Source organism: Paramisgurnus dabryanus, chromosome 1 (assembly GCF_030506205.2).
Source record: "Paramisgurnus dabryanus chromosome 1, PD_genome_1.1, whole genome shotgun sequence".
NCBI classification, from domain to species: domain Eukaryota; kingdom Metazoa; phylum Chordata; class Actinopteri; order Cypriniformes; family Cobitidae; genus Paramisgurnus; species Paramisgurnus dabryanus.
The window spans coordinates 32,906,285-32,921,891 of record NC_133337.1 but is presented as its reverse complement, the minus strand read 5'-3'; the positions used below and the strand labels follow the sequence as shown (position 1 = coordinate 32,921,891).

The following is a 15,607-nucleotide window of genomic DNA, read 5'->3' as shown; positions in this document are numbered from 1 at the left end:
GGTCAAGGGGGATGAAGGTGTAGAGGCAGGTGCGATAGGACAGAAAATCACAGATAAGAGAATAAAAGATTCCTCATTCTTCCACCGCTGATGTTATCTCTTTCTGCATCCACATACACTAAGCCTCTTACACGCCAGTAACGCTCTCTAGATGAAGCCTGTCATGAACCGATGCCCTTGAAATAATAATAATAGGTGAATGTCGTCTCTCACAATACTAGCGACCTAAGGCCATAATGACTCTCATCTTATTAGGACAGTGCATATTGCGCTCCCCTGTGTGGAAATTATAGATTAATTGTTCTGATTTACATTTACACATCCAGTTTTGTGACTCAGTCCATGGGTTTTTCTGACTGTATGTGGTTTTGTGTTATCTCCACAGGCTAGACAGTTGGAGGAGAAAGACAAAGAACTCAAGAAGCAAGATGCCTTCTACAGAGAGCAAGTGGCTAAACTGAAGGAAAGGGTATGACCGATACATTTTCTGTTGCATTATCCACAGTTCCTGGATGTATACACAATGAACACTAAAGCAGTACATTACGTGATGCGATAACCATAATGTTCTGCAGTAAATCGCTAATGCGCAAGGCCATCTGGCTTAGAGGGAAGAGACCGAGACAGTCTGTACTGTATTTCTTTACTGTATTAAAAAAAACTTTAGGTTGAAAGTAACACAATTTGGGCTATTTTGCAACTCAACCATGAGTCATTTTCACATCCTATGGGTAGTCCTAATTTTTCAATCTAATCTCAAGGCAAGTCGTAGTGTAGTCATGAAATATTTGATTTATTCGTTTGTGTTATGCTTTATTGGTGCCATTGAGCATGAATGTCCTTTTTGTATCACTTGGCACAAATTTATTTAGTTTTTCGTGTCTGTAGCACAACTTTCATTTACATGTTATTTTGTGTATTGGTTTCTCAGACTTTGTTTGTGTCCATAAAACATGCTGATGATGCACACTGCGGCTAGCTTTAGCTCCGGCTTTGTCTCTTTACCAGGATACGGCAATTTTAGCTATGCACACGAAGGCGTTATTGATCTCTTACAGCTTCATCAATCACTTATTGAGCACAGGACTGTGTCAGGTTATACAGATACATGTACACACTTATAACATCCCTTCTGAAATACACACACTTGGGTAGACACGGGTGTCTGTGAGCCGTATGGATTTGTGAATCAGGATTTATTGGCTGGGTATACATAATATATGCTTGAAGGTAATCATCATATATTTTATACAATATTAATCGGGTGCAAACTGAAATTTTATATAATAAATTGTTTACATTGTTTGTTGTATCATTTGTGTATGATGTATTGATGCATTGTGGACAAATCATGTAATTGTGTTTGTCTGCTGGAATAAAATAACCATTGAAGATAAATGTTGCATAGTGGGTAGTGCACATTACATTGTGGCTGGCTGACAGATAGACAGTTTCTCCAAATAGGAAATCCATATTATGCACAAACATGCACACACATTTGAGTCTGTGGCCATTAAACTTTTGGTTTTATTTAAAGTCTATCCTTTACAAAAAAAAACAGTTGTGGGCATCACTGGATTGATTCTGAATAACACAATATTATGTTTTGACTGCGTCTAATCTCTCTTCTCCAGTGCTTTCCATTTTCTCAAGCGTTCAGACTGTAACACTACCAACAACAATAGAGAGAGAGAGAGATACAGAGCGAGCGAAAAGAAGAAAGCGCTGATATATATTACACGTCTCTTTCAATACACTTTGCTCATTTATCAGTGGCCAGCATTTGACAGCCCATCACAGCTCTGAGATGCCGACTGCCACCTCCAGCCTACTTATTGGCATGACCGCTCAAATTGCCTGTGTGTGTTCAAATATATATACGCATCACATTTTCACCCAATTATTTGCTATAAAACAATCTCATATTTCAAATTAGCGCTCGCCATTCCCCATTTCAACCTTTTCTGCACTTTTATAATCTATGTCTTCTTTAATGCTCATTGATCATCCTGGAGAAAGCTGTAGTCTAAAGTAAAGCACTGAAGTCTTCAAGAGGCCAGCTAATGTTTGTTAACCTGATCAATGGAATTTCAGTGACATGAAGGGCACTTGAATTGCATCGACATTGGCTGCTTTTGTTTTTGCTCATAATTAAAAGTCGTTATTGCTTTCCTTTTTCTTCTTTCTTCAACACGTCTTGTGTTTCATTGTCATAGTCTGGCTTGAAACCTCATGATCTTGTCACAAGTTGATTCATTTAAGAGTTAATCTCAGTAGAAACATTTCCAAAATGCATTGCACATGTCTCAAATGAATTGAGGTTGTAAGAAAGGACAATGAATGTGATTTTGTAAGCTAAATAACAATATTTTAAAATAGACTGAAACACAAGAGCGCGTGTTTCCAGCTTTTGATGTTTGACGCTACGTCATATGCTTAAAACGAAGGCCTTTATTAACCCACTGGAGCTGTGTGGATTACCTCTGTGGATTGGGCTTTAAATCAGAAGCTGTAAGCTTGGAACAGCCAGTACATTTTCTAATATAACTCTGTCATATACATCGAGGATGGCTTAAAGGGTTACCCAAAAAAGCAAATTCTGTCATAATTTACTCACTCTCATTATGTTACAAACCAGTAAATTTCTTTGTTCTGATGAACATAACAGTGCTCAAGACTAACTTTTTTGCTGGTTGCTCTGGTGCGCCTAATAACTAAGCAATTTTTTTCTTAGGTGCACCAGAACAAAAGTTAGGTGCACCCAAATTTTTGACCGCATCGCATTTAACGCAGCAGTTTTACGAGCACCCAACCCTGTTAACCCGCACGAGGATGCTGGCATCCTAAAGATTTCTTTATTAAGATTAATTCAAAGTTACTGTTAGTTTAAATATACTTACCTTAAAAACTATACGGTATTAAAAAGCGTTAAGACTTAAGATTCAGTTTTGACCTTTATTTTATTCAGAAAATCCTATAGTGACCGTAATGTCTTCATTTTTGTCAGGAGTTATGAATTTGTATTTAATTTTTAAGTATGACCCTCAGTCGCTGTCATTGAGAAAAATACTCCTGCATGGTTGTCATAAAAGCACAATGTTCATTTGGGGCTTTTTTATTCAAAGTGTGCATATTTGAAGACATATTTATTCCATTTTTAATATTTACTTTAAATTTCTGCAGGGATGGGTAATATTTAATCCATATTTATTCCATACACGGCAATGGCTACAGCCATTCATACTCTGTTTTTTTTTCATAAGTGAAGCTAGAGGGCGCTCGTGACAAAGTCTCAACTTAATGAAGAAGACGTAGTGTCACGCTAGATCGCGTTTTATTCAATAACAGACAAATGAAGATGTTGTGATGTTTTAAAGCATGGAGCCCTGCATAAAGTAAAATATTTTGAGAAATGTTTGTAACCAAACCGTTTGTGGACCCCATTCACTACCATAGTAGGAAAAAAGTATACTATGGAAATAAATGTGGTCCACGAACGGTTTTGTTACAGACATTCCCAAAATATCTTCCTTTATGTTCATCAGAACAAAGAAATGAATACAAGTTTGTAACATAATGGGAGTTAGTAAATTTTGTAAAAAGTTGTCCTTAGACAAGTTTCGGGTGTAAATCAAAATTTTAAGAACAAGTGTATGAAAGGTTTTGATCCACTTCAAATGTTGACTAGTGTAGCATCAGTTCAAAATAATAACAAGTACTCAATTCCCAAACTACCAGGCCTAAGCTGAATGTTTACTTTGCGGTCAAAGCTTCAATCAGGGCTGGTTACCTGGCAACATTATACAGTGTTGTCGTAGTAACCTGTTTTCTTCTTGTGTGATACTGTACATACGATAAAATGTAAATATCGTAGCTCTGCTCTGCACATATACATCTCTTTTGTTTCCTACGCTTGCTGACAGCATAGTTAAGACCTTGTGATGTTTTAGTTAAGATCCGTGTGTGGTCATTATCTTTTCCTTCCTGTAGACGAGACGCAGGGAAAGGACAGCGTCTGTCTCTGCACGAGGTCTTGTTAATTTAATTAGCAGAGTTTTATCTAGGCAAGGAACCCAGCTAGAGCTCGGAGTTCAAGATAATGTCTTTATGTGTTTCAGTTATAAACAACAATGCAAGAATATGAATCATAGGAATAGCCCCCTGAAAATAAATAGTTTATTATCTATTAACAGTACGCACTCTTGTCATTCCAGACTCATGTAAGCTTTTTGCTTTCTTGGAAGACAAAACAATTGTGTTGGTGTTTTCCTTTCAATAAACTTATACAGTGACCAGGGACTTTCAAGAAAACAAATTGTAAATAAATTTTAATGAAAAATATTAAATGATAAGGCAATTTTCTTAAAAAAATTTCAGATAATTTACTCACCACCATGTCATCCAAAATGTTGATGTCTTTCTTTGTTCAGTCAAGAAGATTTTTTTTTTTTTTTTTTTTGAGGAAAACATTCCAGGATTTTTTTCGTTTTAATGGACTTTAATGGACCCCAACACTTAGCAGTTTAATGCAGTTTAAAATTGCAGTTTCAATGCAGCTTCAAAGGAATCTAAATGATCTCAAACGAGGCATAAGGGTCTTGAAACGATAAATAAAAAATGTGCACTTTTAATCCACAACTTCTCTTCTTCCTTCGGCTGTGTGACGAGCCAGCGCGATCTCATGTAATTGTGTAATGACGTTGAACATGATATGTACTCTTGGGACACCAAAGATTTATTTGACATCTTAAAAAAGTCTTGTGAAATGTCCCCTTTAAACAGACAAACAAGTAATTTAGTCATGCATCCTGTTGGATATGTGTAAATTCAGTCACGGCTTTGTAACACATTGCACAATTGAATGTGTAATTTAATATTGTGGGCATAAATCTCGACTGTAACATCACAGTGTTTCACACATCTTTCCAGCGATCTTTTGCATGCACAATGTTTAAATAAGAAAGAGGAAACAATCGTGTTTGAGGCTCAATATACACAATGCACATTACCATGTACATAACTCTTATTATTAATCTATGCCTATGTTAATACAGTTTTACATACTCCACCTATAATGTAAAGTCTCCTGAATTAAATTAGGCATACACTGTGTGGTATAACCATGTAATAAGTTGTGAAATGTTACCAATATGTGTGTAAAGACGTTTTCCTTTCTCACACTGAATAAAGCCGTTATATTCTGACATTGTATAACAGCTTTGTTTATGTACCCGTGCTAGTTTGTGAATTTCCACCAGTCTGTTTTGTTTCGCGGTCTCCCGCAGTAAAAAAAAGTGATAGAAGGATTGACTCCACAGGCCTCTGCTCCGTTCTCCTTCCCTGTTTGCAGTCGCCAGTTTTGATTTGTTAAACCTCAGTCTCGCGCCTCCACCGGTGCACTGCAGAGCCAATATGGCCGCCGTGCTGTTGAGCCATAATGGCTGTCACAGTGGGGTTTCCTTCCACATCCTCTCTGGTCTGTGAGAGATAACACAGCCTGCTGATTACCAAACCACTGCTCAGATCTCTCATTATAAAGCCTGAGAGATTTCATTTGAACGTGGGGTTGTTTCTTAAAACGCAATGTATTGCCAATGGCAGAAGTAGCTCTGTCTTTACTACATAAAAACCCTGTGTGTGCAAGATTAAATAACAAATATCTTTATTTTATCAAGCTGAGAGAGTTTTTTTCAGTTTGTTTCACTGCTCATACTTTTGGTCAACAGACCTGATATGTAAAATCTGGATGTGGATCTCCGTCTACTTTGAATGCAGTACATACTTTACCGTTACAGTATACGATTTTAGGTGGATTAAAAATTGAATTGGAATATACAGGAAAGTGTCAACTCCAATGTGAAATCAGCAGGATTTACACAGTGAAAGCACTTCATGTAACATCTAGATTTGTAACCACAATCTGATACGCAGGCCGTGGCAGACGAAGGTGAGGGTATAAGGTTTCATAAAAGAGCATGTGGGAGGCAGACCTGGCCTCTCAGACTGATGGAGGAGCCACCAAATCAGCGTGTGAACAATTCAACATCAAAATCCCACTCTCTCATTAATCAAGGGAAATGACGGACCTCCCAAAATACACCAACACTCAGGTCATAGGGTTGCAGAATGTGTGGGTGTGTGTTTGTCTCTCTCTCTCTCTCTCTCTCTCTCTCTCTCTCTCTCTCTCTCTCTCTCTCTCTCTCAGTTCAGTACTGATTACCACTGACTCCTCCCATTAGTTCAGCATCATCACAGCATGCTACTAAAATCGCTGCTGTTGTTCCTCTTGCAGGCCATTCGAAACCTTATAGGGTTAACCCTTGGCAATCCACATAGAGATATCGGACATACTAGTACTTCACTACAAAGGCAATGATTAAATTTAAGATGCCAGTCTTTTTGCAATGTCTGCTTAAAGGATAACACCACCATTTTTCTATATTTTACTATGTTCTTACCTCAATTTAGACGAATGAATACATCCCTATCTTTATTCAATGCGTGCACTTAATCTTTGTACAGCGCCTTGTGAATTTGTTAGCATTTAGCCTAGCCCCATTCATTCCTTGGGATCCAAACAGGGAAGAATTTAAAAGCCACCAAACACTTCCATGTTTTCCATATTTAAAGACTGTTACATGAGTAGTTACATGAGTAAGTATGGTGGCACAAAATAAAACTTTTGTTTGGAGCTATTGGAATGAATGGGGCTAGGTTAAATGTTAACACACTATAGCAGGCTTCTCTAGAGAGGGTCTTTGCTTTCAGAAGGCTAATCGTATTTGCATTTTCTGCTTCAGACCCTATCAGATCCACTGCAGATGCCATTTGTTTGTGGGTGCTTGTCATCAAGCATCGTTTTGATCATGGCTCACATGCATGACTTTGCTTTTTTGACCATCGTTAAGTTTTATTGATTGAATTATTATCGACAATTTATCTAAGAGTAATTAATTTTTAAAATCCCTAGTTTGAAGTAACATGAGATAAAGTCACAGGCAGTGTTTGGGGGGGTGGCCAGGGGAAACTGTCCCCCTCCAGACTAGAGCCAGTTAAGATTTTGTCTGAGCTTTGAATAAAATAAAATCTTATTTGTGTTACCTTATTTGCTGCCTTATTTAACCCTATATTTGAAGTCCATGAAGGTACACTTTCTCACTAATCTTATTAAAGGTGACATAGAATGATTGAACGGGGTATTTATCCTTGTTCTGTGATGTGACATGTAGACAAAATTGTTTTGTTTGGGTCTGTAATGCCTTAGAAGCTTCCTAAAAACTTCTCTCAGATAGCTCTATTAGGGTGGGGGATTTTAAACAAGTGGTTTTGCACCTATTTGGCTCCCCCTACTGGCTTAACTCATTACTGATTGGCTGACTTTGCTGCCACTCAAAAAATGTAGCCAATTATTTTAAAGTGGAGGGGCACTTAGATGCCTGTGATGTCATAAGCATCAGTTTTTCAGATTGGGCCGTTTTCTGGCTGACATTTCTAAAAGAGGAATTTCTATGAGACTGAGATGTTTAGCATGTCTAGCACTTTTTGTATGTTCGTGAATGCGGGTAGACTACCATTATTCAACAAAGACAAGGTAAAAATGGTTTTTCATTCTCTGTCCCCTTTAATATTGTAGTATTGCAGTTAGGGATGCATCGATACCGATACTGGTATCGGGTATCGGCCTCGATACCACATTTTCTAAAGTACTCGTACTCGTTAAAAGTCTCCCGATACCTGGAATCGATACCACGGTCTGAGAAATGTCTATGTTTGAGCGGCGTGTAAGGGGTTAATGCCTCTTGTGTTGTCCAAAGAGGCAGAGTTTACAACAAACTGGAAAACTAGTTATTTTTATTTTATTTTTTTTGTTAAATTATATGACTAAAGCTGTTACCTGTAAATTTAAATCATGTTTTTTTTTATTAAGTACTCGGTATCGGTATCGGCAAGTACTGAAATGCAAGTACTCGTACTCGTACTCGTATTCCAAAAAAGTGGTATCGGTGCATCTCTAATTGCAGTTCCCCTGTCTGCCTGTAGGTGACCCCCAAACACAAATGTGAAACTCCGCCTATCAGATAAGTAAATAATCAAAACGTCTTGCTTTTTGTTTTTTAAACACTCAAATAAAGCATATGGTTTGTCAAATGTATTTTTAATGTCCATGTCAGATTTATGTTATATTTCTACTAATAGGGGCGGTACAGTGGCTCAATGCATTGCACTGTTGCCTCACAGCAAGAATTAAGGGCCGGGTTCGAGTCTCAGCTAGGTCAGGTGGCCTTTCTGCATGGAGTTTCCTATGATTTAGCACGAAACCATGAAATTTGGTTATCATGACAACCCTAGTATCACATCATTGACTGACACTAGACAAATGATTTTTTACTTGACGTGCAGTCCATCAAAAGCTATACAGTGGCTTCACTAAAAGCCTAAGATATAATTATTGATCCTCATGGCCGTTGCCTTTCATTTGTATTGATTGTGTGTGTGTGAGAGCGAGATGAACCTCTTCGTTTGTGATTGAGAACTCTCTTTATGGGTGGAGCTTGACTGAGTATTTGTTGTCACATCCTCAAATTCACTTTTTCCTTTTTTTCCTCTCAAATCGTCAACCTGATTGCTTTATCCAGGGGCATTCCAAGACACAAACACATTTTTTTTTGCCCTCCCACTTTTGGAAAAAATCAGGGCATCATTTTGTATGTTGACACTTTTTTCATTGAGTCTTGCACAGGCTGCTACTGTAGAATTTTTTTTTAATAATAAAGTTTTATTGAAGTGTTTCCCATACAGTAGCACAAGAAAGCGAAAACCCAACGGGTGGCAACTACTGCTGTTTTGAAGCTTTGTTTTACAAGGTTTTATGGATAGAAATTCGGCTGCACTGCAGGAAACAGAGGGAAAAGGATGAATTAACAAGCTTAGCTTTTGAATTGAAAAGCAAAGGTTTGTTATTGCATATATTTTTCAATCTGACGAATTTCTGTGTCTCTCCATTCAGAGTGCCCAGATCTTCAAGGTGACCAATGAGAACTATCACAAAGCAGCAGATGAGGTCAACGCCAAGTTCAAGTAAGTACAGCCAACACGAAAGTGACTTCTGTCATCAGTTTTTCCATAATATTGTAAATTATTGTAAAGTCACTATCGTCAAACTAGGTGGCCGTGGTTTTAGCAACCAGGCACCTCAGCTCCACCCACTTTTCACTGTTTTCCCATTTCAATGATCCGTGAGTAATTCGCTGCCAAAATGGCGACGTCAAGCTCTGCCAACTATTGGCTTTCAAAATGCTCTTCACAAATCCACAGGTGACATCACAGTCCATATTTTTATCAAAATTGTCATCCCTACGTGCAAACGCAACTTTCCCAGGAAATTTTGAACGTATCAAAATTGTCGTCATGGGCGTGGGCACAATCTTAGCCATTAGACATAGCTGGAAACTGAAGTGCCTGACATTTTGGCTCCATACATCTTAATGCGGCCTATTAGCCCCAATAGTAATGCATGTTGGTAAAGGGAAAGTGAGCAGAGACTAGCCTGTTTCAGGACTAGCCCGGGCTCGCAAATCACATTAGACTATCATTATCCCTTCTTCCTCAGTGCCAACACAGGGATCATCGTCTCTTTAGAAATGTCAGAAATTGATTTGTGGTGTCCATCGGGGAAGAATTGGAGTCGGGAGGGGGGAGGTTGCGCAGCTAATGCTAAATTGCATTAGGAAATGCATTAAAATAACATTAGCCTGACATGGTTCTCCGCACTGGCTTGCGCCCGGGTGTCATGTGACCAGCGGGCCCGCAGTGAATGCTGCGATTGGCTGATTGCATTAGAGAGGTGCATTAGCCTCGCTGTGATTGGATTACGGCATGGAGGGAGGAGTGTGCGATAGGTTTTTTTTTTGGATGTAATGAAATGTTTTTAGGGTCTGGTGTTACACGAGAGGCATAAGCTGTACTGACTGCTTATCGGGTTTAAATGCATGCGTGCGAGTGAGAGAGAAAGAACGAAAGAAAGTTTGGGTCTGGATGAATGAGGGGTCACAGGTGTGTTTAATGTTTCTGTTATACATTAGAAAGACTTTAATATCTAGATTGTTTTTCCCAAGTGGATTTAGTACAATAATATTCATTCTCTGAAGGGAGAACAGGAGATAAGATCATATCAGGAAATGGGTTGGGTAGTAAAAATTAAATATATTTGGTCCAAGCCTTTTGATTTCCTGAAAGTTGAAACTGCCCCAGAGATAAATAAAGAAGCCCAAATCTCCATAATTGATGGAATTAACATGAGTTTGATCTGATTATCTTTGTTCTTGAAATTGAAAAGTGTCCTTTATTTTCTCTGAAGCAAAAATACAGCTTTGACTGCTATTAATTCAGCTATAAATAACGCTTACTCATGTGGCTTACAAAGATATCCGTGGATCGACTACATTTAACCAATCAGTGCCCTTTAATATTGGTTGATGGCAATGTTTTCCCTAAAGACCAGAATTGGGATGTTGATCGCATGAGACACCTGTTACACGCACTGACATATGAACACACACCATGTCAAGCTGCATAACGGTGGATGCTTGGAGAATTTGCTCGGAGGAGTGAAGGAGTGTGATGTTGTCTTTAGCCACCTGTCAGCGTTGACCTTTGTCATCCTTGTGTTGCTATGTTAAAGCATGCAGTCTGGGTGTTTGTCATGTGTCCCTTGGGGGCTGCTGTGCTCTGTGACAAAAGCAAACGGCAAGATGACACATAAAAGCTTCACTGCTGCGACTTCCTGAATGTTCTGCTATCTGTCTTCCAAATGGATTTAGATGTTTCTACTTGTCTGGTTTAGTTCATTTTGAGGAATGAGCAGAGATAGTGGCCTATAATCTGTATATATTGGCCTATAATTGGTGTGTATGTCGGTCTATATTCTGTATATATCGGCCTATAATCAGTATATATCGGCCTGTTATTGGTGTATTTTGGTCTGTAATCGGTGTATACACAGGTCAATAATCTGTATATATATATCATCCTATAACCATATACATTGCTCTACCATCGGTATATACCAACATATAACCTTTAATTATCGGCCTGTAATTGGTATAGTTCCGCCTGTAATTGGTGTATATACTGGCCTATAATCTGTATATATTAGCCCATAATCGTTGTATATATCAGTCTATAATCTGTATATATTGGCCTGTAATTGGTATAGTTCCGCCTATAATTGCTATTTCGGCCTGTAAATGGTATATATTGGCCCGTAATTGGTGTATATACTGGCCTATAATCTGTATGTATGTATACCCATAATCAGTCTATAATCTGTATATATTGGCCTGTAATTGGTATAGTTCTGCCTTTAATTGGTATTTCGGCCTGTAATTGGTATATATTGGTCTGTATTGGTGTATATACTGGCCTATAATTGTTGTTTATATTAGCTCATAACCGTTGTATATATCAGTATATAATCTGTATATATCGGCCTGTAATTGGTATATATTGCCCTTGTTTGGTGTATATACTGGCCTATAATCTGTATATATTGGCCCATAATCGTTGTATATATCAGTCTATAATCTGTATATATTGGCCTGTAATTGGTATAGTTCCGCCTATAATCACTATTTCAGCCTGTAATGGGTATATATTGGCCTGTAATTGGTGTATATACTGGCCTATAATCTGTATATATTAGCCCATAATCGTTGTATATATCGGTCTATTATATGTATATATCAGCCTGTAATTGGTATAGTTCCGCCTATAATCGCTATTTTGGCCTGTAATTGGTTTATATACTGGTCTAAAATCGGTATATATCAACCCATAATCGTTGTATATATCAGTCTATAATCTGTATATATCGGCCTTTAATTGGTATAGTTCCGCCTGTAGTTAGTATTTCGGTCTTTAATTTGTATATATACTGGCATATAATCGTTGTATATATCAGCCCATAACCGTTGTATATATCGGTCTATAATCTACATATATATATATCTGCCTGTAATTGGTATACATCGGCCTACGATTAGTATATACCAACATATAAACTGTAAATATCGGCCTGTAATTGGTATATATCGGCATATAATTTGTATATATCAGCCTCTAATCTGTATATGTCCTATAATCTTTATCTGCCTTTAATCTGTATACATCAGCCGTAGGGGTGGCACGGTTCATGAAAAAAATCCGAACCGTTCGGTTCGCTTGTCTCGGTTCGGAGCGCGTGTGTGTCGCACGGTTCAACGGTTCATGGCATGCGCAATGTAGCCTCATGCCCTGTATGTGACCTCAGATAGCGTGTTTCCCTTTCGCGCGAAAGAAGAGGTGACTGGTTTGCAGGTTATGTTACGTGTGGGAGAGAAAAGGAAGTCTGGCCGCAGTTGGAGGATGCGCCAGCGTCGTATAAGTTTGGTGTGTGAAATTTTTTTAATTTCATGTTACCTATGATGACAGCGGAAATAAAACAATAGATTGAACTGCAGTCTATGGGTTGAATGCGTTCGAACAGCCACAGGAGACCACCTTCTCTCCGACCATTTATCTAATCTGAGGTACTGAACACTGTTTTACGTCTTTTCGTATTCAGCGCTATTTTTAGCCTTTCATTGATAAAACGAAAGCGGCTGATTTCCGCGTAGTTTCATTTTGCTAGCGTGTGAAAGTTGCGCGATCTTATTTCATAAATTGCCCCTCAAAGTAATCAGGACAGAAGTGGTCAAAAGTGGACAAAAGAGACGGATTTAAATATTACAGGTGTAAAGGTTATGTTTCTCTTTCGTCCACATAAACTCTCTGCAGTATTAAAGCAGCCTCTCAGTGATAAATCTAAGAGCTACACTGAAGTTGGCATTTTAATAAATGCAAGTTATGTGTGCTAAAAATGCACACAAAGTTCATGTAGATGGCAATACACATTCTCTTTTTTGCCAAATAAATGAAAAGCATGTTGAAATCATCAATGTCTTCCCTCTTGCTGTATCAAAATCTCATCTGGCTTTCCTCAGGGATGGTCCCAATAATGTGCTTAAAGTCAAATTCAGTTTGTGCATGATTACATGATATAACTTTTTTTAATACTGTATCCTAAATTATGGATAATTAATACATTAATAAGATAATACATTTCTGGAGTGTTAAAAATTAAAAGAAAAAATATCAACAAGAGCCGTACTGAACCGAGAACCGTGACCATAGAACCGTGATACGAACCGAACCGAGGGTTTTGTGAACCGTGCCACCCCTAATCAGCCGATGGTCGGTATCGGCAGATATAAGCATTTTCCCCACTATCGGACATGAGTCAATTGTTTAAAAACAGCCGATGATTAGGGAAGATTATATTGTAGCAATCAAAAGAGGTGAAAAAATGCATTACAATTATTTTGAATTGGATCACAATGACAGCAGAATCACATTTTGTATGCCCTGCACTTCTAGAGTTTCACAGTAAAAAAATTTGAAACGAGTAAAAAGCTAAACAATCGGTATCTGTTGGTATCAGATGTCATTATAAGTAATCGAATATCAATTTTATCAGCTCGATTTTTATGTGTACTTGCACATGGCATGCACAACAAAAACATTAGTTTCAAGGCACAGGCATATACCGTAAAGGCATTTCTATCTTCATATTGCTTAATAATTGCATTGCATTGTGTATTTGCATGAAAAATGACTTAAGGCTGAATTTGTGGTTTGTTGAAAGGGCTCTCACTTGGAAAAGTCCCACCATTCACAGCAAGAATTCGCTCCGTAATTGGCGTCTGTATAGAAATAACTCCATTTGAGAGGCCATGACGTTTGCCTGCCTATTGAAGCACAGCTTGACCTGTCTTAGTGAACACAATTATAGCTATTACAGCCAAATATAAGTAACCGGCAGTCGAGCGGCCATAATATTTAAGAGAAGTATTCTATTTTAAAAGAGGTCAGCGGACGGCTTAACCGTCGAGAATATCAACACAGAGCGGAGCAAGATCAAAACCAACACGCACTTAAAGTTACAGCCCGCCAGCCACAGGTTATCAAACCCTCGCCGACCTGAAATATCTCTCCAGACTTTAGCCAGACCATCTTTACTGCAACTGGGATTACCTATATACAGGGTGCGATTTGCCGGGGGGGATGCGTGGGATTTCCCCCTTTCTGGTCAATGTATCCCTGCCTCTGCTTAATTATTTGTATCCCCGGTGGGGATAAATTTATCCCCCCCTCAAAGTGATCAGTGCTACTACACTAGTGGCGAGACGGATCACAAAACTTATCACTGATCCGTGGTTTGATTAAAGTCAATTTTGTTTTAAAATGCGCTGCTTTGGCTGGCTCTGATACAGCTGCCGCGCGCAGCCTCTCTGTATTCACCAATCTGCAGACTTGCTCAATGTCCCGCCCACGGCGCTATCTGATTGGTTACAGACCCGGTTACACCACACGAGTAGCCTATCAACACATGCGAGATGGTTATGGAGCTGTGTGTCGAAACGGTGGAAGGCAGCATATTCATCCGCATATTAATAAAGCGAGAATAAACATCACAATCTGATTATCTGTTTATGATGACAAGCAGAGTAAGTGTCCCAGTCACACCACTGAGAATGGCCGAAGTTACACGCAGATGAGGCGTTTAGCGAGGCGAGGGCGCGTCCAGTTTGCGCAAATGAGGCTAAGTGACTAACACATAATGCATCTGTCTTTTCTATCATTTTACTGTAGCTCCGCATTGCGGTGTAAAGTTAATATTATTACTTTAAAAGCAGCAGTAAAACTGTTTCTACTGTAATGGTTTAACTTTGCAATCAATCCATTGTTCATATTTATGTTTAAGTTGACACTACATTGTGCCATACAGTTTTGCCATTCAAGATTTAATTCTTACGCGTTTTTTCGTTGTGCATGATCACAGTTCATATGTGTGGGGAAAGATAAACTATTAGTGTAAAAATATTGCGTTAGGCTGCTTCATGAGTTAATAAGAAAAAAGATTTTACAATTCCAAATGCAGTGATGAGTTCATGTTCTCATTATTTATTTTTATGAATTAAAATGTTTTGAAATGTGCTGTGGACAGAGACGCATTATGTCAAGAATTATAAAAAATCGTCAATAAGCTCATAATTTGCGCTAAAATAGTCTAAATGTTTAGTTTTAAAACCATTTTAAAAAGCTGGTTATATTTTGATGTTTCTGCGCAAGTTCAGCAGACAGTGAGGTTCGGGTTTGTTCCGATCAGAGCTCGTGAGCGGAGAGCGCATTTCTGAATATTAGAAATATTTTAATTAGAAATATATAAAAAAATAATAATATTATTATAATGGATTTTTGTTAGGTCAGACGATTACCAAATTTCTCTTTCATATTGCTCTTCATAACCACTGAAAACAGTCAAAAAAGTAAAAACTAGTGGTGGGTACAAAATAACTCATGACGAAATATGGTGGGTGCCCACCGTCGCCGAAATCGACACCTATGAAAACATCCCCCCCTCTGTTTTTTTCACAAATCGCACCCTGCCTATATATCATCCTCTTATCTATCCTCAACCCATCTTCCCATCTTTTTTTGTGCCTTTCTCATCCTCGATTCTGACCTCTGC

The 15,607-nt window shown here is 38.3% G+C and overlaps 1 protein-coding gene across 2 annotated transcripts in view; it reads left to right on the top strand.

The window, feature by feature from the left end:
* Window positions 1–15,607, top strand: part of chchd3a (coiled-coil-helix-coiled-coil-helix domain containing 3a) — an 82,718-nt gene that overhangs the window by 49,869 nt on the left and 17,242 nt on the right. For both annotated transcript variants that reach the window (XM_065289684.2, XM_065289683.2), the window contains 2 exons: window positions 386–469; window positions 9,008–9,078. In XM_065289684.2, coding sequence (XP_065145756.1) covers window positions 386–469; window positions 9,008–9,078 — 155 coding nt within the window. The remainder of the gene's footprint in view (window positions 1–385; window positions 470–9,007; window positions 9,079–15,607) is intronic.